A 22893-nucleotide genomic window follows, 5' to 3' on the forward strand; every position below is an offset into this window, starting at 1 on the left:
CGAAAGGGAAAGCCTGCTCCTGAGTGCTCCTTTGCTTACTTGCCACTTTGGAAGGTAGAATGGCGCAGGATTGGAGAACATATTCCTGCCAAAGTTGTACCCATTTCCAAAACAGAAACATTTCATCATTAAATGATGCCATATGCTGCCTGTACTCATACAGGGGATAGAAACCTTAATCCCATTCTCCCTGATGTTAAGACACACACGTTGTCAGGGGTGCTGCAAAGGGGTCCAGGCTGAGATGTTTAGAAGCAGCAACTATACAATAAGAAATCTTGTGGCAAAGTATTATTCTCCGGGCCTCTGGTCCAGCGAATTCTGGTTCAAGTCCCAGTAGCCACATAGATGTGTCACAACATGTCTGAATAGACAGATTAAAAGAAATAAATCGAAACTTCATGGCACAAGGAAATTCTGTTAATAAACATAATAAGCTACAAGCCTTCTACACCTTCAATAATGGCTATGCCAACATCTAACAGTGGGCTTCAAACCAAAGGCAGGAATTAAATGTCAACTGATGAGAAATGTTTCAATTAAGCTGATCAGAACAAATTCATCTGGGTCAACAAACAGAGAGTTTGAAATCTCACACCATTAGTCTTATTGGTAGTGAGGAAAATCCAGACTCAAAATAGGAGAAAGTGAGGACTGCAGATGCTCGAGATCAGAGTCGAAGAGTGCAGTGCTAGAAAAACAAAACCGGTCAAGCAGCAACTGAGGAGGAGAGTCAATATTTCGGGCATAACCACCCGATGCCTGGAGGAAGAATGTCTCATCTTCCATCTTGGGACTCTCCAACCACATAGGATCAATGTGGATTTCACCAGTTTCCTCATTTCCCTTCCCCCCACCTTATCCCAGTCCCAACCTCCCAACTTGCCACTACCCTCTTGAACAGTCCTACCCATCCATCACCTTTCCCATCTATCTGCTCCATCTTCCTGTCTGACCTATCACTTTCACCCTCACCTTCATCTACCTATCGCAATCCCAGCTACCTTACCCCAGCCTGAACCCCCCTCCCATTTATATCTCAGCCCCTTGGCCCACAAGCCCCATTCCTGATGAAGAGCTTATGCCAAAACATTGACTCTCTTGCCCCTCGGATGCTGCCTAATCGGCTGTGTTTTTCCAGCATCATGCTCTTCAACTCAGAATTTTAATTAACATATTACCAAAACTAAAACAAAATACATTAATAATTCAACCTTAAAGTCTGAGTCTATTCCATCAAATCGTTTGGCATCTTCAGGAAGTTGGTTTCGAATGTCATCAGATCCAATGAAAATACTCTCAAGATGAGACCATGTGCGTTGGACCTCCATCCAGATAAAGATGACAGAGTCTGCCACTGTCAGCTTTTTTTGCCAGGCTGAGACCTGTTCAATAAAGTACTCCACATATTTGCTTTGCAGTATAACTTGTAACTGCACCTGTAAAGACAGAAGTGAGACAAAGGGGAATTCTTCTCATCAACTATTTACACTACGAGGAAAAGAGGAAAAACAGCTCACTATCAGAAGACAGCTTCTTAGACTTGAGAAAATAAAAAGAAATTGCAAATGCTATTTGTACAGGTGCTGTGAAGCTTGATTTCACATATATAGTGCCATCATATATTCTATTGTTCATCCACTTCTTCTAAAGATTTGATTCTTCCAAGCATTCCAGAAAACGCAGAGAATCACAGAATAATTTGGCAAAGAAAAAGCTATTTAACCTAACATGTCTGTGTCAACTCTTCTGCCCTTTCCCAGACTTTCTGCAAGTTTTAGTTCTTTTTCAAATATTTACCAATGCCCAATTAAATGCTTCTATTTAATCTGTACCTATCATCCATCAGGCATTCCAAATACTGACCACTTGTCGCATAAGTACTTCACGTAGAAAATACATTTTCCTCATTTGCTTTGATCTGTAAGTGTCACGTGCTGAGGTAGAGTGAAAAGTTTTTTCTTATGTGCTTTACAGACAGTTTGTATTGTGCAACTGCATCAGGTAACAGAACAGAGTGAAGGGTACAGTGTTACAGCAGCCAAGAAGGTGCAGCGAGTGATCACCATGAACCAATTAAGAGGCCCATTCAAAAGTCCGATAACAGCAGGGAAGAAGCTGTTCTCTACTGATTCTGTAAATCACCTAAAACATGTGCTCTCTGGTTGCTAACTATTACAAACATCGTCTATTTGTCATATCTAAACTGTTGGTGACTTTAAACATTTCTAACATCTCTGAACCTTATCTACTCTAAGAAGGACACCCCAGCCCCTCCAGTTTACTTGGAGAAGTGCAATTTGTCATTCCTTGAACCATTCTTCTTTGACCTTTGCAAAGCCTTCCTCCATTCTTATTGTGTGGATCATAGATTGGACACCATATTCCAGCTCAGCACAGCTAGAGTTTCCTGTAGGCTTGGTATGTTTTTTATACTCCATGTCTCTATTTATGAAGCCCTGTATCCCATAAGATTTATTTGTTTTGACATTATCTGCGACTTGTACATAAATATACAAGGCCTCTTTCCTTTTGTACCCATTTTAATATCTTGTAATTTAGCTTTTATTGTCTCTCCATATTCTTTGCTAAAGCACAAAATGAGGTGGGAGAATGGCCCCTTTCTGGGGACACTTCAGAGGCTGGAGAGACTGGTGAAGTAGGGAGGAAGCTGCCACTTCCTTTGACTTTGTATGATAAGTAATTTTAAAAGAAAATACCTTTGATGGTTTCCAGTAGGTCCCTCAAGGACCAACGGTTAGGGCACCCAAGAATTTACAAACCTGAGTCGAAAATTTTCCATTCACTCCTAATGAAATTCCAAAAGAGATCTCAAAACAAGTATGAGGCCCTTTATTAACACATGCAAGGTGTCCAATGCATGTTTTAACCAGCCATCAGTAACATCCAAATGCTGCCCAATTCAATGTGAAATTGGAAACTTTTCAGCTGCATTGATAGCACGGAGAAATCAGTTTTATTTCCTCAAGTTATAGACTTCCATAAAATCGGCATTGCATGATCCACTTTCTACCCTGTGAAAGGTCCTGATCACCTATTCTGCTGGTGGGGATTGAGATGCAATCTAATCAGCCACTCATTTTACATCCAATTTTGGCTTCTTTTGAGCTTTGTTAGAAATTTCTCCATTCTTCTCAATGCTCTAACTGGTACAGGAGTACAATCTTGCCTCAATTCAAAGAAAACAAGAACAAAAATAGTTTTAAAAATCATACTTGGCTGTCATCTAGAATTTCAATAAGCTCTTCATCAAACTTCAACAGGGGTGTTCCCGTTCGATGGTGTTCCTCATATGAAAACTCCATGGTGGTCCATGTGTAGCTGATTTCTGAGAGGACCTGAAAATAAATCATTGGCTAGTCATCCAGGATAGGCTCATAACACCATTACATTTTCTGAAATCAGTTTTCAATATAATCATTTAACTTCAATGCTTTCTAATCTCACATTGTTCACTGAGGCAACCTTCCAATGAAATAAATATTTCATCATTTAGACATGCATAAGCAAATTAATAGGGTTATGACATTTATTATCTCTACACATGAGACTGAATCCAGCTTCAGTATCACTCAAGTTCATCATATTAAATAACAACAATAAGAAAGATTACAGGACCACAAATAATAAAGGTAGTTAAATAAAAGGAAAACTGCTGTTGCATGCATTTGATGTTATATTCTAATAGAGGTAGACACACTGACATAACAAATACATACAAGAAACTGCTATTAGATTTCTAGCCTCAAACTAAGTGTCAAGAACAGGTTATGATCATGAAATTGGCTTGAAAATCTTTCTGAATTATGTAAATGGTCAGAAAATAATATTGAGTGTTCACACACATTTAGCAGTAACTGTGGAGAAATAAACAAGAGTAACCTTTTCAGGCTAATGATCCTTCATCAAGATCAGGAATATGGACAGATGCAACTGTCAGGCAGGAGAGGGAAACAACAAATGGCAAGGTCTATAGGCTGGAAGGCAGGAGTAACTAAATGGAAAAATAAAGATAATGAAGGTAAAAAAGGAGAGCAATGGGACAAATGAAAGAACTAAAGCTATGTGGAGGGGTGAAAGCAAAATCACTGCCAACAGCTATTGTCAAAACAAAGGGAAAGAGGCTATGGTTGGAAAACACTGAATTTACTATTGAATCTGAAAGGTTGTCAAGTGTCTAACTCGAAATAGGAATGCTGTTTCTTCAGCTTCCATTGAGCTTCATTGGCACAATGTTGGTTGCCAAAGACAGAAAAGGCAGTATATGAATGGAGAGGAGAATTGCAAATTCTGCGGACAATAAGCTGATTGTTTGGCACTATTCTGCAAAGTGATCATTCAATCTGGTCACTCCATGGTAGAGAAGTCCACATTGTGGACACAGAAATTAAAAAAAAACACAAGTAAATTGTTACTTTATCTGAAAGGTGTGTTTGGGACTTTGCATGCTGAGAGGGGAAGAGGATGAAGCAAGACATTGTTATCTCCTGCACTTGTATGGGAAGAGGAGTGTTCTATAGAGCAGCTGATGACAGGACAACACTGCAGTGGACGGAATGGCTTCTCTAAAAATGGCAGAGGATGGCGATTTGAGTCTTTCAACCAATATTCACCATCTTCCCACTGACTCTCCTCTACAGCAGGGTGACCAAGTGTAGATTGAGTGAGCGCTTGCAGAATACCTCTGTTCAGTCTGAAAGAGTGAGCCCCACCCTTCAGTTTCCTGCCATTTTTGACTTGCTGTTCTCCTCGCATGCTTAAGTTCTAGTCTTCTTATATTGCTTAAATGCAGCTCAATGCAAGCTGGGGGAACAGCACATCTCCGTCCGACTGTGCACTTGACAGGCTTCTGGGCTTAACATAGCCTTCAATAATCACGAAGATCACAATCTCGGTTCCTTTGCTCTTTTGGACCCCAGCTGTTATTGGTGAGCATGCTTTGACATTTATAGCTCCACTAAACACATCTTCTGCTCTTTGCCTGCCACAGTACTCTCTCTTTTTTCCTGATGATAATATGGGAGGGCAGAGGGCAGATCTCAGTAGGTTCCCTCCATCTTGCTGCCAGGTTCCTCATGAGGTAGTGAGTCTTTTCAGCATGAGATTTCCCATGCATGGTAAACAGTAACAGCATCAGTGAGAGGGAACCCTTATATGGCAGTTAATGATGACTTCAGAGTCTCAGCTGGAGCTGGGTGAGAATGCTATCCAAGAACCTTCCTGACACAAATGTAACTCTTGTGGAGGTGGAAAGGTGACAAGGTCCACACCCAAATTATTCCTGCCAAAGTAAATGCCCCCAAGCACTAAACACATCATGGGCAGGACACAAGACTCGCCCTTTATTCCTGTTTCCATTTCCATAGCTGCTACCAGAACTGGCATGTTTTCACCACTTTATTTTTTCATGTTTTCAGTATTCACAGAAACACAGTTTAATTGAACTTTCTGTTCTCCACACCAGAACTATTAAAATCAGAATTGGTAATGTCAAAAACCTTCTCTATTCCCAACTCTTTTACAGCTTTGTCCACAATGTTCCGGACTTCATCTTCAACTCTATGTAGTTTCAGAGCTAACAGATCAGCCAGAATTGTGTCATCACTCATTATAAACTTAACCTGAAAAAGAGGTAAAATAAACAAATAAATCATTTAGTACAAATACACATGACAGTTTTTTTCTTATTTATTCCTAGGGTTTTTGCTGAGACAATATTACTGATGCATAGCAAATTGGCCTATAATATCTTCTCACTGTTTCCGGTCTACACTCCCAGAACTGTCTGATCAGAGATACCAATATGCATTTGTAAAAGGCAAGTAGTCTTGAACAAAGCTCGCTGTTCTTTTCAAGGAGTGGGCAAACTTTGTAGATCTTGAAGTGTCCATGGATGTTACTTACACAGGCTTCCAGGAAACGACTGGCCAATTTAACCTCAACTACTATCAGAAGTATTTCTGAGGGACAGAGTTAATCTGCACTTGTAGAGTCAGGGATTAATAAAGAATAGGCAGCACGGTCATGTCTGACCAACATGAGTGAAGTTTTTGAACAAGTAACCAGGTGTTTAGATGAGAGCAACACAGTTGCCATAGTCTACTTGAACTTCAGCAAGGCTTTTTGATAAGGTCCTGCATGGCCGACGGATCTCTTTGGGAAGCAAGGAAATTTGGCAAATTGGATACAGAATGGCTGAGTGGCAGGAAGCAGAGGGTGATGGTCAAGGGATGTTCTTGTGACTGGAAACCTGTGTCCAGTGGCATTCTGCAGGAATCAGTGTTGGGGCCCTTGCTGTTTGTTGTATATATAAATTATTTAGAGTTGAATTTAGGAGGATTGATCAATAAGTTCGTGGATGATACAAAAATTGGTGGGGTGGTAAACATTGGGGAGGATAACCTTAGATTACATTAGGATATAGATGGGTTGGTCAGATAGGCTGATCAGTGACAAATGGAATTTAATCTGAATAAGTGTGACGTGGCCGGCGCAACATCAAGGGCTGAAGGGCCCATACTGTGCTGTAATGTTCTATGATGGACTTGGGCCAGACAAACAAAGCAAGGCAATGCATGATGAATAGTAGAACCCTGGGAACCATCAAGTACTAGAATGACCTTGCTATGCATGTCCACCGGTCCCTTAATGCGGCGGGACAGTTAGATAAGATGATTAAGGCATCTGGGATATTTGCAGTTATTAGCCGAGACAGAGTTTATAAGCAGGGAGGTGATGCTGGAACTGTAAAAAAAAATTGGCTAGCCACAGCTAGAACACTGTGTTAGAATAATGTGGGATACACATTACTGGAGGGCTGTGATTGCATTGGAGAGGAGATTAGAATAATTAAGTAATTGTTTGTTACCAGCACAAACCCAATGGACTGAAGGGCCTTTTTTCTGTAATATAGACCCCTGTAACTCTCAGGTTCACATAACGAAATGCTCAGAAAATTAGAATTCATGGAATCGGAGGCAACTTATTGATTTGGATAGGGAAATAGTGTAGGACACAACTGATAGAATGGGAATATGAGGCTCCCCCTTCAGCGATCTAGAATTAATCTCAGAATCTCACTACATTTATAAATCACTTTGATGATGGAATTGAGGCATAGATCCAAAATTAAGTGGTGCAATAAAGCTGGGAAAAGGAAAGTGCAAAGGGACACTGGAGGATCAAGTGATTGAGCAACACTACGGCAGACAGAGAAAAAAGACATCATTCACTACAGAATGTAGATAATTCAGGGAAATCTCTAAGCCGAGTACGCAAATACAAACTAGAATTCAAAAGTCTATTGAAATGGTGGCCATTATCTCAATTGTTGGAATACAAACAGTATAAAGTGATGTAACCATGAGATAAAGCTCTGGCTGGTCCCCATTTGGATGGCTGCCTTTAGTTCTGAACAGCATGGTCAGGATTTTGTGTGCCCAGTCAGAGACCAATTTCTCAGGCCTTGCTGTACTTCAAGGGGGAAGCAGTGACAGGACAAATTTTCCATGATAGTGGCCCTCAATGGGTGGAAGGTGTGTTTATTGAGAGGGTGGTGCTAGAAAAGCATAATAGGTCAGGCAGCATCTGAGGAGCAGGAGAATCGACATTTCAGGTATAAACCCTTCATCAGTTGTTTGTTGGCCAAATCATAGCAGCAGTTCTGAAAGGAGACATTAGGCTGAAAGCGTGAGCCCTAGGAAACTGATAATGGCAGCCATTGTTGTGAGAGGGAGAAGCGAGGAGCAGGAAACTCATAGGCCCCACACCTGTGGCAAGGCAGCTCCAAGCTTCAGTGATGGGCAGCATGGCTCAGTGGTTAGCACTACTACCTCACGGGGCCAGGGACTAGGTCTGATTCCAGCTTTGACTGACTGGCTGTATGGAGCTCGCACATTCTCTCTGTATCTGTGTGGGTTTTGGCCAGGTGCTCTGGTTTCCTCCCACAGTCCAAAGATGTGCAGGTTAGGTGGATCAGCTATGCTAAATTGCCCATAGTGTCTAGGGTTATGCAGACTGGGTCGGTCAGCCATTGTTAATGCGAGGTTACGGTGATAGGGTGGTGGTGGAGGATGTGGTTGGGTCTGGGTGGGATGCTTTTCAGCGGGTCAGTACAGACTCGGAGGACCAAGTGGCTTCTTTCTGCACAATGGGGATTCTATTTTATGAGGCTGCCTCTGACATAATGCTCTCAGTGGTGAGACACAAATGAGGGAACTTGTTTCCAGAAAGTGACAGGAGAAAGATACCCAGCCAGATAAACCATGTTAGCCAAATTTTCTAGGGTGTGGGAAGGCAGGTAAGTCAAGAATTGCCAGATCCATTAGGCAAATATATTTACAGCACTGTTTGTGGACCAGTGTATTTCCCCCAGGCCTGACAAGGAAACCTCTTCAGAGTGCCCAGCATTGACCAACCATTTTCACATTTCATCTCCTAATCTCTGTAGTCTGTTCATCAGGGTGTCTGTCTGTTGAGAAGTAGACCCATAGGGAAAAATTAAAATATGTCCAGCTATTCACTTTGTTAGAACCTTCAGGCAACCCTTGTTTTTTTTGTTTAGAAATCCCAGAGTTCTTTCCACATTGCCAAGTATTTGGATCTATGTTCCTGAAATATTTTTTCACTACCCTTAGCCTCTCTAAAATTTGAAGTATTGTTTACGTTTAGTCCATTGTACAATGAATCTGGAAATATAGAACACAATATTAATTAGAAGAAAATTGCTTCCCAGCTAAATTAATGAAAAAGAATCTCTAAATATTATAGTAATATATGTTGGACTGACCCCTGTGGAATTCATCAGCTGGTACCAGTGTCTGTCTCTGATAGCTGGGTTTTGTAATTCTGTCACTGCTCGTAGTGACGTGAGCAGGTTCTTCACACTGGAGTCCAAACTGACAAATGCATCCCAAGCACGCACTTCTTTGTCAAGCATTCTGATGTCCTACACAAAGTATAAAGCAACATGAAATAAGAATTTTGAAATGCAACATGAAATAAGAATTTTGACTTAAAGCAACAGATGATTTGCATCAGGCACCATTGACCAAAACAAAAAAGACTTCACTGATGTTTCAGAGCAATGAAAAAAGTTGCAGTACACAGGAAGTAAATATGTTTGTGTAAATGCAACAATAAAATTGATTGTCTGGTAAAATGCAAATTTCAGAGAGAATTTGATTTACCCCCAAAAGTACATACATAAACTCATTGACCTTGTATACATCAGTGATAGAGATATAACTCTACGGTGCCAAGTTTTAATCTGTGTTCCCTTTGATCATGACTAGCAATTGACAGTATGTGAGCTGTGGCATGAATATTCACTCTGATGCCAATGCATTTTCCATAATATTCTGTCTTATCAAAAAATACAGCTACTGCAGTGTGAAAACATTTAGCCACATTTCTCCCTCTGGTGAGGGATTTCATTCATAGCTTTAGAAAATCAGGGTCTTAGGCCAATGTTCCACAATGCACAGAACATTACATGCAGTGAATAAATATTTGATCTATTACAAGTGAGCAAACCTTTATCAAATATGTCCATCATCAAATTTCAAGCACCACGTTTTGTACTTTCATGTCCTACCACATAAAATAAGCTAATGTTTTCTGCCAAAAACCAACAAAACACCATGAGAAAAACACAACTGAAAACTTCTGCGTTCAAAAAAACCTATGGCTGTTCTGGCAGGTTCTGACTGTAAATACCAAAATGGCCAAAAAGATAACGAAGGCCCAGATAAATTTTGAGCCAGGAATGGGTTTATTGGGGTACTGCATCTACTCTGCTCAACCATTTGACAAATGCAAATACTGTGAACAGGATTGCATTTGCAAATTATAAACGTGATCACAAGAAATGTATTTGTTTACAATGTTACTACATAAAGAAATTTAGACGAAATCACATGTCCAGAAGAGCTCCACACATTGCTGCAGTGTGAGGTTTTTGGTTTCCACCCTGCCCTCTGAATGACACTGTTGTTTCAATATACTAATTTGAAGCAATGTAGTAATTACCGTGCTGTGAGAAAATTTGTCTGAATCCGACGAGGAAGAATGGAGAAAGAAGTTCAAAAGACCCACTTTGAAGCTGCCTGACCTCCCCAAATGTTGCAAAATGTAACAGAAATTGTAAAAGGTCAATCAGAAAACAGGCAAACAACCTACATGAACACAAGAACTCCAAAATCCCACAGCAGTTCTCCTGTCTCCTGCCAATGTTGTGGATGAGGATTTATTAGGTAAATATAAAATAATTCTCTAGTTTAAACTTAGCAATTGATTCCAATATTTTGTCAAGTACTGAATTAAGTTTAACAGATTACAATTGTTTGAGTGTGCTTTGTATTCTGAATTCTGGGAATAGGTGTGAAATTCACTTGGTTCCAAAACACTAAATTCTTCAAAAACTAATAATAATGAAGTAATTAATAAATGCTTCCATCAGGAACTATTTGTTTGTTTTGAGTTTTTTATCCTTTCTACATCTCACTTGTATCAACTCATCAATCATACAAGACCATCACTGCCGAGGCAAGTTTCTGAAGTCTTCTTTATGACACCAGCAGAACCTCAACAGAAACACAGGAAATGGAGAATTTGTCAATCCTCCACCATAATTTTGGCAGGAGGCAGGTGGACTAACTTGTGTCTGATTGTTTTCATGTAATAAATTGTTTCTTGTTAAGTTCTACCACGGTTTGTTCCCCTATCATTATAAGTCAAATAGGCCCTTAGATCCAGTCAAGGAAAAAGCAATGATGGCAACATCCCTCAACCCAGTAATGCCACATACCCCAAATAATAGTGGTGGATTCTGTAAAATGAGTTGGACAAAAGACATAACAGATGGTACAAGGCAAACAGAATTTACCACAGACAAATATGAAGTACTGTCCATAGTAAGATGGAAATGGTTACATAAATATTGCACACACAATCATGAAAACTTGAAGATGAAATAGTATATAGAGGAATCTTTGCTCAGATGACAACAACATGTCCAATTACTGAAGAACTAAAAAGTGAACAATATTAACAATTGTTGTGGTTCTGTTCGCCGAGCTGCAAGTTTTTGTTATAAATGTTTCGTCCCCTGGCTGGGCGACATCCTGGCTGCCCCGGAGAGTGGGTGGGGGTCACGGGGGTTGGAGGTGGATTGGGGGGGGTTCACAGGGATGGGACGCATGGGGGGGTTGGGCTGGACGGCTGCGTTGAACAGGGTGCGGGAGCGCAGATGGGGGTCGGAGGGGAGTTGGACGGTGGGTGGCAGTGGGGACGGACAGGTTTGGGGAACAGACAGGGCGTGGACTTGCGCATGGTGTGCTGCTGCCTAGTCTCCTGAATGGGGAGCGGACGTAGCTAGTGCTTGCTGTGTCAATCCAATTGAACCGATGGGGTGGGGTGGGGGTTAGGGTGGGGGGAGGGAGGGGTTGATTTCAGCAATGCTGCGGGTCCCTTACACACAAATGTGTGTCTGCTTAGAAACAAACCCTGAGACAGAGAGAAGGAGCAAGGTGGGCAAAGCGAGAAAAAAGGCAACTTCAGAAACCTCCAAGCGCCAAAGGAGAGGCATTGAATCAATTAACCGAATAATCAATAAACCGAATAATCAATTATCTGAATGAAATAGTGCCCACCCATCTCGTTTGGATAATCGAGGTTCCTCTGTATACAGTTTAAACAATGGAGTACCAACAATCAATACCATGTCTAAAGCAGGTAATACTCTGGTAAAACCATATCTTTACAAGCAACTCTGGTTTGAAGATGTAGAGGAGATACTCAAACAATGCACACGGGTTGAGTAGACCGATAAGATAGCCTAATGATTTAGCTTTTTATGTTCTGTTAAGGAAATACTGGTGAAAGAAAATGGGTTTTCACAAATTCACAGAATTGTTACAGCACAAGAAGAGGCCTTTTTGCCTCTTTAATAGCGCTCCAAATGAGCCATTCATTTAGCACCATTCTCCCAGCTTCTCCCAACATTGCACCATCCTCTTTTTCGGAAAATAGCCTGATTCCCTTCTAAGAGCTTTAAGTGAACACTGACTCCACAACATTTCCAGGTAGTAAATTCCAGACCTTGACCATTGTGTGCAAAAAAGATTTTCCTCATGTTGTTTTTGCTTTTACCAATTACTTGAAATCTGTGCCTTCCATTCTCAATCCTTTCATGATTGGGAACAGCTTCTTCCCGGCTACTCTGTCTAGATTTCTTGCAATTTTCAATATCTCAATTAAATATCCTCTCAGCTTTCTTTTCCCCAAGATCCAATTTCTTTAATCTATTTTCATAATGAAGATGCTCATCCCTGGGACTGTTCTTATGAATCTTTTCTGTACTTCGTCCAATGCCTTTACACGAGTTCAAAACTGTGGCACCCAGAACTGAAGCCTGAGACCAAACTAGTATTCAATGCAAGCTCAACATGTCCTTCTTGTTCCTGCATTCTATTTTCCTATTAATAAAGCCTCGGACATTTTATGTTTCATTAACCTTTGAGCCTGTCATTCACTTGGACCAAAGAAAAATAGTTCAACAAAATTTATCACTAAGGTTTGAAAAATGTCCAAAGTAAATGAACTTGATTAATATTCCAGTTCACACTGCTTAACATTCTAGTACATGAGGATGCAAGATTTAAGCTGTTGACAAATTAGCTACAAAAAAAAAGAGAAGATAACATTATAGAACAAGCTGACTTGCCTTTGAAAATCTTCTTAGCTCCACATCCATTTGCTCCACGTTGATCTGTCTCCACTGTGTCTTGGTCCAGTCGTAAATGCTTGTCTGTTAAACAGGAAAACATACAAATTCCAACAGTAGTGTTTCAGATTATTAAAATATTTTTACTGATTATCAATTGAAATGGTTTCTTCCTAAAATTGATGACAAAAAAATTAAATAGATGGGGGTTCAACAGATTAGCTCCTTCTTCTGACTGTTAAGTTAACATAGAAATTTGGTAATGCAGACTAGCATTTTTGGATCACTGGGAGTCAGCAAGACTGGAAAAATGTCATGGTAGGATGAGGTGCATGGTGGTTGGGAGAGATGGGGGTGCAGGTAGTAAATGTCTGCTCTTTACATTTCCTATTTTCAACCAGTGGGAAAAATAGTTGTCTGCTTGGAGGCCATTTGAAACCCTTGGGTCAATTAAGGACGGAGCACTACCTCTACATCTGCAGATATTTAACACATCAGGGGAAATGGCCTCCAAGTGGAGACACTGGCTGGTGAAAACTTAGAATTTACAATGTGTTCCAGAAGGACTGGGAATGCTTTATGGACACTCCAGGGGTCAAGATTCCGCACGATAGACTGCCTAGCAAGGTCAGATCAGATGGAATTCAGAGCCATTTGGATACAAAATTGGCCAGAAGGTAGGAGACAGCCGGTGGTGGTGGAGGATTGTTTTTCGGAGTGGAGGCCTGTGACCAGCAGTGTACCACAGTAATCCGTGGTGGTCTACTGCTTTTTGTCATTTATGTAAATTATATGGATGTGAATATAGAAGGAATGGTTAGTAAGTTTGCATATGACACCAAAATTGGTGGTGGCGTGGACAGCAAAGCAAGTTATCTCAGAGTACAATCGGCATGTGATCAAATGTGCCAAAAAGTGGCAGATGAAAATTTAATTTCGTTAAACATAAGGTATGGCATTTTGGTAAGGCAAATCAGGAAAGACCGATACAGTTAATGGTAGGGAATGTCGCTGAACAAAAAGACCTATGAATGCTGGCCCATAGATCCTTGAAAGTGGAGTCGCAGGTCGACAGAGTGGTGAAGACGACATTTGGTACACTTGTCTGCATTGGTCAGAACACTGGCTTTAGGAGTTGGGATGTCATATTGCAGCTGTACAGGACATTGGTTAGGGCAATTTTGGAAGACTGCATTCAATTCTGCCCTCCTTGTTGTAGGAAAAATGCTGCTAAACTTGAGAAGGTGCAGAAAAGATTTACAATGACGTTGCCAGAATTGGAGGTTCTGAGCTATAGGGAGAGGCTGAATAGACCAGAGCTATAGAGTTTTTGCAAAGATTTGTAGCTTGGGTTGTGGATGAGGTTGTGGATTAGTTCGCTGAGCCAGTGTGTTTTTCTGCAGATGTTCTGTTACCTTGCTAAGGCTATTTTCCTGGAGCATCGGAGGTTATGAGGTGACCTTGTAAAGGTTTATAAAATTCTTAACAGGGATGGATAGGATGAATAGCCAATACTCTTTCTCCCAGAGTAGGGGAGCCCAAAATTAGAGGGCATAGGTATAAGGTGAGTAGGGAATGATATAAAATGGACCTAAGGGGAAACTTGTTCATGCAGAAAGTGTGCGTGTATGGAATGAGCTGCCAGAAATGGTGGAGGCTGCTACAATTACAACATTTAAAAGACATTTGGATAGATACATGAATAGGAAGGGTTTAGAAAGATATAGACCAAATGCTGGCAAATGGGACTACATTAACTTAGGATATCTGGTTGGCATGGACGAGTTGGACTGAAGGGTCTGTTTCCATGCTGTACTGTTCTATGACTCTAGAACAACATCACTAGTATGAAGCAATCCCCAAATGCCCCCCCAACAAATGATTGCTGGGGCGTGACTGACAGGTTCCCCTTTTACTAAGGTGCTTCCCCATGCAGCTGCAACCTCATTAATGGCCTCCGCTAATAATGTGCTGCAAAGGCTACTGATCTGATGGCACTCTGAGCCAACCACTATTGCAGTCAGACCAACAACCTTGATGTGATGACAACCCCAGTAGCAGTAATTTACTCAGTGACCACTCAGCAAAATGCAGCCAAAGTCCCAAAGCCTGCCAAAAGGAGTGGTGTCACTTTCTACCCTTATCCCTGACAATGAAACATCTGTCCTGTGAGAAAGTCAGGTCCAAGTAAGAGTCTGGATGAAAGCTTTCTACAGCAATTTACTTAGCCTGTAGATATTTGTTTGTCCCTTCCCTAGAGTCACTTTTGAGTAAACAGACAGTAAAAATGACCAATGTCAAGCTGGAATGTCTGGTTATTAAGAGGTTTCAAAAAAGCTGACTGCAGCAGTTCAGGAAGGTGACTGACCATCACTAAAGGGTAATTACGAATGCGCAACAAATGCCAATGACTTTCCCACCACCCCCCATATTGCATGGAAGCATGAAGAATTCCAGATTTCACCCACACATCAGAAACACAAGTTGTCATAGCAACAGAGTCATTATCCTTCAATTGAAATATTACAAGGTGATAGCATATTTCATTTCATGCCACAAGTAAGATCATCCCAGCTACTCTTTCCCCGAGTAAAATCCATCCCGTTATATAATCTCACAGTAGCATTAATTACAGCTCATTAATTACAAGTCATCACTTTGAAAACAAAAACAGAAGTTGCTGGAAAAGCTCAGCAGGTCTGGCAGCATCTGTGCAGAGAAATTAAAGTTAATGTTTCGGGTCCGGTGATCCTTCCTCAGAACTGAGGACTGTTTCGGTTTTTTTCATCTTGAAAAGTACCGTTTCCCAATGTAAAGTAAAATAACCCCGCCAGAAAGGAATGTTAACTTTTAAAAAATGGCAAAACATTTTTTATGATTCAAGAGTAAATAGATGCTTCACCTTCACATATACAATAATATCCCAGAGTTGCTTAAGTAAAACTATATCTTGGCGACATTGTTTTAATTGTTTATACTCCGGAACGGTGACCTCAAACAGGTTGGCTGATTCTTGCATTTGTATCGTCTCTTCCTCCAGGGTAGTGAGCTCCTGGTTAGCCTAAATAGTAGAATTGGAAAGAATTCAGTTCATTCCAAAGTAACTGTTAATTCCACTGATGACAAAACCAATGTTTCACACTTATGAAAATCAGACGTAATCATTCACAGAGGAGTAGACTTTGCTAATGATAGTACAGCAATACTATATTTTGTTTAAAGAATGTTTAACAATAAATAAATATTGGAGAATTTACAACACACTATCAAATAATAGTTAGTTTAACAGCAGTTGTAAAGGCTTAGGGTTTTGTTTTATTTAAAAGATCAAGAACACAAAGAATGAACACTGCCTAACACTATCAGTTTTAGTTACTGAAAATATGGAAGTCCCTTCCTCAGAAAGGCTGTAGATATTACACAAGTTGAAATTTGAAGACTGAGATTGATAACCTCCTGTGCCAGAAGTTTGTTTTAATTATTAGAATAATTATTATAACCTACAAGTGAAATAATAATTGTGAATGTTACTTCCAAAGTGAAAATGCAAACCAGTTAAATACACTTCAAACAGAAATAAAGTCCTGTTTTCTACAACTAGCCAGACATAAGGGGTTAGAGAAAACAACCATTTAACTTCTCATGCAGTTTCATAATGCAGCATTTTATTGAGCAGGACCATCTAATGACCAATTTAGCATGGTCAATTCACCTGGCCTGCACATCTTTGGACTGTGGGAGGAAACCAGAGTACCCGTTGGAAACCCACGCAGACACTGGGAGAATTTGCACAGACAGTCGCCCAAGATCAAAATCAAACCTGGGACCCTGGTGCTGTGAGGCAGCAGTGCTAACCACTGAGCCACTCAGTGACCATCTAATCGCACGTTGTATAAACCCACTGCCCCCTTCCAAGTGCAAATGGAAAACTGTTGTCAGTGGCATACTGCAGGCCATAGTTTATGGAACCTTGCTGATTGTGACATGTTTAGCCTTAAATGTGGGAGGTCTGATTGAGAAACATGCAGATGATAAAACATTGGCCAGATAATGGATACTGAAGACGTTAACTGTAAATTGCAGGTAGACATCAATGGTTGATTCAAAAAGTGGCAAATTGAATTCAATATGGAGAAGTATTAGGCATGCATTTGGGGAAGGCAAAGAAAGCAAAGGGCTACCCGGTAAAAATGAGCGTTTGTGGGGGGAATATTGAGGAAGTTAGAGATCTTAATATGTATGGCTACAGATTCCTGAAGGTGGAAGGACAGTTAAATAAGGCATATGTCAAAGCAGGCATATGGCAATGCTTTCCTTCATCGGTTGAGATATTGAATACAAGAGCAGAAATGTAATGCTGGAACTATATAAGACAATGGTTTGACCACAGTTGAAGTTGTGTACAGTTCTTGTCACCACATTACAGGAAGGACATCATTGCTATAGACAGAAAGATTTACAAGTGTTTTGGCAGGATTTGTGAATTGCAGCTACAAGAATAGGAGGCATGGTGGCTCAGTGGTTAGCACTGCTGCCTCACAGCACCAGGGTCCCAGGTTTGATTTTGACCTTGGGCGACTGTCTGTGTGGAGCTTGCAAATTCTCCCAGTGTCTGCGTGGGTTTCCACCGGGTACTCTGGTTTCCTCCCACAGTCCAAAGATGTGCAGGCCAGGTGAATTGACCATGCTAAATTGTCTGCAGTGTTAGGTGCATTAGGAAATGAGATTGGGTGGGTTACTCTTCGGAGGGTCAGTGTGGACTTGTTGGGCCAAAGGGCCTGTTTCCACACTATAGGGAATCTAAATACATTGGATGGCTAGGGTTGTTTTCCTTTTAAAATAGTAGGCTGAGGAAGCGACTTAATTAACCTATATAAAATAATAAGTGATTTAAATAGAACTGACAGGGAAGAGATGTTTCTCCTAGCAGGGTGATTAATTACCAGAAAACACAGATTTAAAGTGATTGGTACAAGGATCAGAAAAGCCTTGAGAAAGAGCCTTTTCATCCTGATGTTGATGGGTATCTGAAATTCACTAGGCGAAAGTGAGGACTGCAGATGCTGGAGATTAGAGTTGAGAGTGTGGTGCTGGAAAAGCACAGCAGGTCAGGCATCATCCAAGGACTGGGAAAATTGATATTTTGGGCAAAAGCTCTTCATCAGGAAGGAATTCACTGCCCAGTTTGATGGTTGAGGTGGAAACCCTCAAATCATTTTTAATAACTGGATCTGCACTTGAAGCAAGGTTACAGACTGGATGCTGGTGACTGGAATTAGAATGAACAGATAGTTTCTTCTACAGTGCAGACATGATAGTCTGATTGGCCACTTTCTGTATTTTAACCTTTGTATGTTTCTACACCTAAAGACCTTGTAGCATTAAAGAACCACAGTACGCAGCTCTTTGCATCTGCTGCTGGATTACAGAATCATCTTAATCCAGGGAGCAAACCTTTCCAATTTCACTGACATATATTGATAAATCTTGGTCAGATTCAGCCCAATGTGCTATTTGTGTCAAGTTTCATGGACGGTTTCTTTCTGCAAGGCTCTATGAATTTTTCAGTGTTGTCATCCCAAACTCGCCTCAATAACTGACAATCATTCCCCTATGATGCCACTCTCTTCCGATTCCAGCCCAATTCTCCCATTTGCCAACACCACTGGTACTTGTCACTTACAGGATATCACAACATATGCCAGGAAAACTAAAAAAGCTGAAGGTCCACAAACTATCGGGAGAATTACTCATTGCTTTTTGTCATTTGCCTGGAAAACAAAAACACATTCTATCCACATACTGGGTCCAGTATTCAACAACAAGATCAAACGAGTCAAGCTTCTTGAATAACAGCATAATGTCAGAAATGTTTACCCAACTCAAAGACGACTAATTTCTTCAGGAGCGTTTGTTTCTCTTGTCACCACTGAAATAACTCCAGAGAGGCTAGTATGCCATCCCCAAGTCATCCTTTATTTACAGGGGCATAAATACTTAACACTGTGCAGCTTCCTCATTGCTGGCTCTCAGACTGAACAGAACGTCTGACATTCTTGTTTATATCTGTCAGCCAGGGCTCACTCATTGGCCCAAGTTAACAGCCCCAATCATTCTACGAGGTCCACCTGGTTGGCCTCATTACAATCACTATAAGGACAATCCCAGCAATCAGTTTGTTCATCCTCCGCTTTGGCTCCCCCTATGGTAAGTAAATCCTTCCTGAGGTAAGGAGACCAAAACTGCACACAATACTCTAGATGCGGTTTAACACCAAGATTCTATACAATTGAAGCAACACATTTTTGCTCCAGTATTCAAATCCTCTTAGAATAATTGACAATGATCCATGTGCCTTACTTGTTACACCTGCTTGCTAGATTTTACGGACTTACAAACAAGACATCCAGGTCCCACTGGATGTGAACACTTCGCCATTGCTCACATTTAAGAAATATCTGGACAAAACTGTTCCTTCTACTAAAGTGGATAACCTCACTTATCCATATTATACTCCATTTGTCATATCTTGTCTCCTCCCTCAGCTTGTCCAAGTTCCCTCAAAGCCTCTTTGGTCCATTGTCACAACTCTCATTCCCATATTTTGTGTCAGCTGCAAACTTAAAAATATTTCATTTCATACCAACATCCAAATCATTGGTACAGGTTGTGAACTGCTGGGCAAGCCCTTCACCCCTTCCTTCCACACCACATACCCCACTTCCACAGTGATCCTTGCAGGACCCCAATAGGCACAGCCTGCCAACCGGAGAATTACCCATTTACTTCTACACTGTCTTTATTCTGTTCACCAATCCCCAATCCACATTAGTATGTTAACCAGCAACACCTACTCCCCCCATCTCACATACTCTAAAGTTGTTCCTTAACTTTCTGCAAGGAACCTTATTAAAACATTTCTAAAAATCCAAAAAGCACCCCAATCATTGTTTCCCCTTTTGGTCATAGAGTCGTACAGCATGGAAACAGACCCTTCGGTCCAACCAGTCCTCAACAAACCTAAACTAGTCCCACCCACCTGCACTTGGCACATATCCCTCCAAACCTTTCCTGTTCATGAACTTATCCAAATGTCTTTTAAATGTTGTGACTGTACCTGCATCAACCATTTCCTCTGGCAGTTCATTTCACACACAAACCTTTCTCTGTGTAAAAAAGGTCCCTCTCACGTCTTTTTTAAATCTTTCTCCTCTCACCTTAAAAAATAGTTTTGAAATCGCCCATCCTCAGAAAAAGATGCTTGTCATTCACCTCATTGCATACAGTTCTGGTCATCACACTACCAGAAGGAGTAAGATGCTTTGGATACAGAAAAACTTCACCAGGAGGTTGCCTAGTATGGGGGATTTTAACTATGAAGAAAGGTTGGATAAACTGGGCTTGTTTCCATTGTAATGCAGGAGGTTGAGGGGGCAACCTGAAAGAAGTTCATAAGATTATGAATGGCATAGATAGAGTGGAAAGTATGAGGCTTTTTTCCAGGGTGGAGGGGTCAATCACTAGGGGCCGCAGGTTCAAGGGGGTGGGGGAGGGATGTTTAAAAGTGATGTGCAAGGTACACACAGAGAGTGATGAGTACCTGGAATGCGCTGCCAGAGGTGGTGGTGGAAGCAGACACAACAGCAGCAGTCAAGAAGTACCTGGAAGAATACACGAATAGGAAGGGAATAAAGGGATACCGATCATAGAAGTGAAAACAGTTTTAGTGTGGATGGGCAAAATGTGTCAGCGCAGGCTTAGAGGATTGAAGGGCCTGTTCCTGAGCTGTATTGCTTTTTGTGTTTATTTATACCTCTCATGATTTTATAAATCTCAATAAGGTCACCCCTCAACCTCCTACGCTCTATTAAAAAGAAACTCCCAGCCTTTTCAGCCTATTTTCACATCACAGACCCTCCATTCCCAGCAACATAGAGATCCCAGTAAACCTATACAGAACCCCCTCCAGCTGAAGAACATTGTTCCCCTTTCATTAGTCATTGTATCGAGCACTGGAATTGGGAGGTCATGTTGCGGCTGTACAAGTCAAGGGTTCGGGCACTTTTGGAGTATTGCATGAAGTTCTGGTCTCCCTCCTATAGGAAGGACATTGTGAAACTTGAAAGGATTCAGAAAAGATTTACAAGGAGGTTACCAGGATTGGAGGGTTTGAGCTATACGGAGAGGCTGAAAAGGCTGGGGCTATTTTCCCTAGAACGTTAGAGGCTGAGGGGGTGACCTTATAGAGGTTTATAAAATCATGAGGGGCATTGATAGGGTAAATAGGCAAGGTGCTTTTCGCAGAGTGCAGAGTCCAAAACTAGAGGGCATAGGTTTAGAGTGAGAGGAGCAAGATATAAAAGGGACCTAAAGGGAAAGCTTTTCACATGTATGGAATGAGTTACCAGAGAAAGTGGAGGAGGCTAGTACAATTACAACATTTAAAAGGCATCTGGATGGGTGTACGTGCAAGGTATTGGAAAGGTTTAGAAGGATACGGACCAAATGTTGGCAAATGGGACTAAGTGTCTGTAGGATATCTGGTTCGCATGGATGATTTGGACCAAAGGGTCTATTTCTGTGCTGTATACCTCTATGACTCTATAACAAACCGACCAGAACTGCAAACAGTACTCCAGAAGAGGCCTCATCAACATCCTGTATAACCCCAACATGACATCCCAACTCCCATACTCTGAGCAATGAAGGCAAGCGCGCTAATCACCTTCTTAACCACCCCCCCCCCCCCCACACTAACTGTGATGCAAAGTTTCTGCTGTTAGTACATCCTCAAAAAACAGCAGGTTTGTCAAGCATAATTTCCCTTTTATGTCTTTGTTGACCTTGTTGAATTAGAGCATAATTTTGAAACATAACAGTGAATAAACAATGTACTAAGTTGGTAGCAGCATAGGTGACAAGGGGAGATAAAGCCCTAGAGGTTAAGTTGTTACATAACTGAGTCAAATCCATTCAGCTATCACTCAAAAGTGACTACTTAGAATTGTAGTTTGCAACATAATATTCATTTTGTTTTAATGCAAACAACAATCAGTGTATTTTAACAAGTCATGACCTTCGGTTACAATAAGAGATATAAGACTGTCATGTGTTTATGTTAACCTTTCATTCATTCATTCATTCATATTGAAAATTGGGTTTTTTACTCCTGAGTTATAAGTGCATTAATTTTTTTTTAAATCTTCGTGAGTTTTTAACATTGTCACAATGTTTCTTATTTTTAACAGATATCATAAGTTATTCCTTATCATTGGGATCAGTTCTTGTACAGATGGATGTGTAAAGGACATAGATAAGGAAATAATTTGCAGAGTCAGAAATAACTTGTAGCAAATCATCTTATAATTATGTCTCATTGCAGAATCACTTCCAAACAGATTTTGAGAAAATACCATTTGTCGAGTGAACTTGAGATCACAATATTTGATAAACCATATAAATATGGTTAAGGTTTCTTCTAGTAGTGTATCATACTCTGACTCATATCAGTTGGTTCAATTTGACATGTTCTTTGATATCAATTTTCATATGCGTTTGAAGCCTTTCAAACCTTTAAGGTTTTCCATCAAAACTCTCAGATCATCACTCCTACCTTATCCAATAATGTATATGGATTTGCAGAATTAAATGTAAAAGGTGCTTCCACTTGGAATTTTTCTCGAAACTCAACTTGCTTAGCCTGTTAAAAGAAAAAGAATCATTTAGAATGCCCTCAATGAGTGTTTCATATTTCATTACTCGTGATTCTCAAGTAAAAAAAAAACAAAACAAATCAATTTTGGTTACAATTACTTTTTAGACAAGTACAAAGAGAGCACTTACAACAAATGCCACACATCTTTTTCTGATGAGTGACACCTCTGCAGTCTGGAGGGCTGCAACTTCATGCTTCACAGAGGCAGCTATCTTCTTTGTATTGTTCCACTTCTCTGGTAATTCCTATTGATCATTGAACAACTTCTTACATCGAGAAAGGCATTTTCATCAAATATCATTAAACTTATATTGAAGGCAAATATAATCCCTTAAATGTAGTTCAATTCTTGTACACAGTTGGATGGGCAAAGCAGAAGTGAGGGGGTGAGTTTTCCACGTCACTGCCTGTGTCATGTTCTAGCAAGAGTAGC

General features: G+C 40.7%; 1 protein-coding gene across 1 annotated transcript in view; it reads right to left on the reverse strand.

The window, feature by feature from the left end:
- LOC148149901 (dynein axonemal heavy chain 11-like) overlaps window positions 1–22893 on the reverse strand; it is a 170439-nt gene that overhangs the window by 24867 nt on the left and 122679 nt on the right. The window contains exons 19-26 of the mRNA XM_087987077.1: window positions 22589–22705; window positions 22359–22445; window positions 15648–15806; window positions 12746–12829; window positions 8810–8968; window positions 5520–5642; window positions 3237–3359; window positions 1215–1439 (exon numbers count right to left, since the gene is read on the reverse strand). Of these exons, the coding sequence (XP_087843203.1) occupies window positions 1215–1439; window positions 3237–3359; window positions 5520–5642; window positions 8810–8968; window positions 12746–12829; window positions 15648–15806; window positions 22359–22445; window positions 22589–22705 (1077 nt within the window). The remainder of the gene's footprint in view (window positions 1–1214; window positions 1440–3236; window positions 3360–5519; window positions 5643–8809; window positions 8969–12745; window positions 12830–15647; window positions 15807–22358; window positions 22446–22588; window positions 22706–22893) is intronic.

The sequence above is a fragment of the Chiloscyllium plagiosum genome, unplaced genomic scaffold (assembly GCF_037043375.1).
Source record: "Chiloscyllium plagiosum isolate Xiang-an unplaced genomic scaffold, Cpla_swu_hap1 HiC_scaffold_5, whole genome shotgun sequence".
NCBI lineage: Eukaryota > Metazoa > Chordata > Chondrichthyes > Orectolobiformes > Hemiscylliidae > Chiloscyllium > Chiloscyllium plagiosum.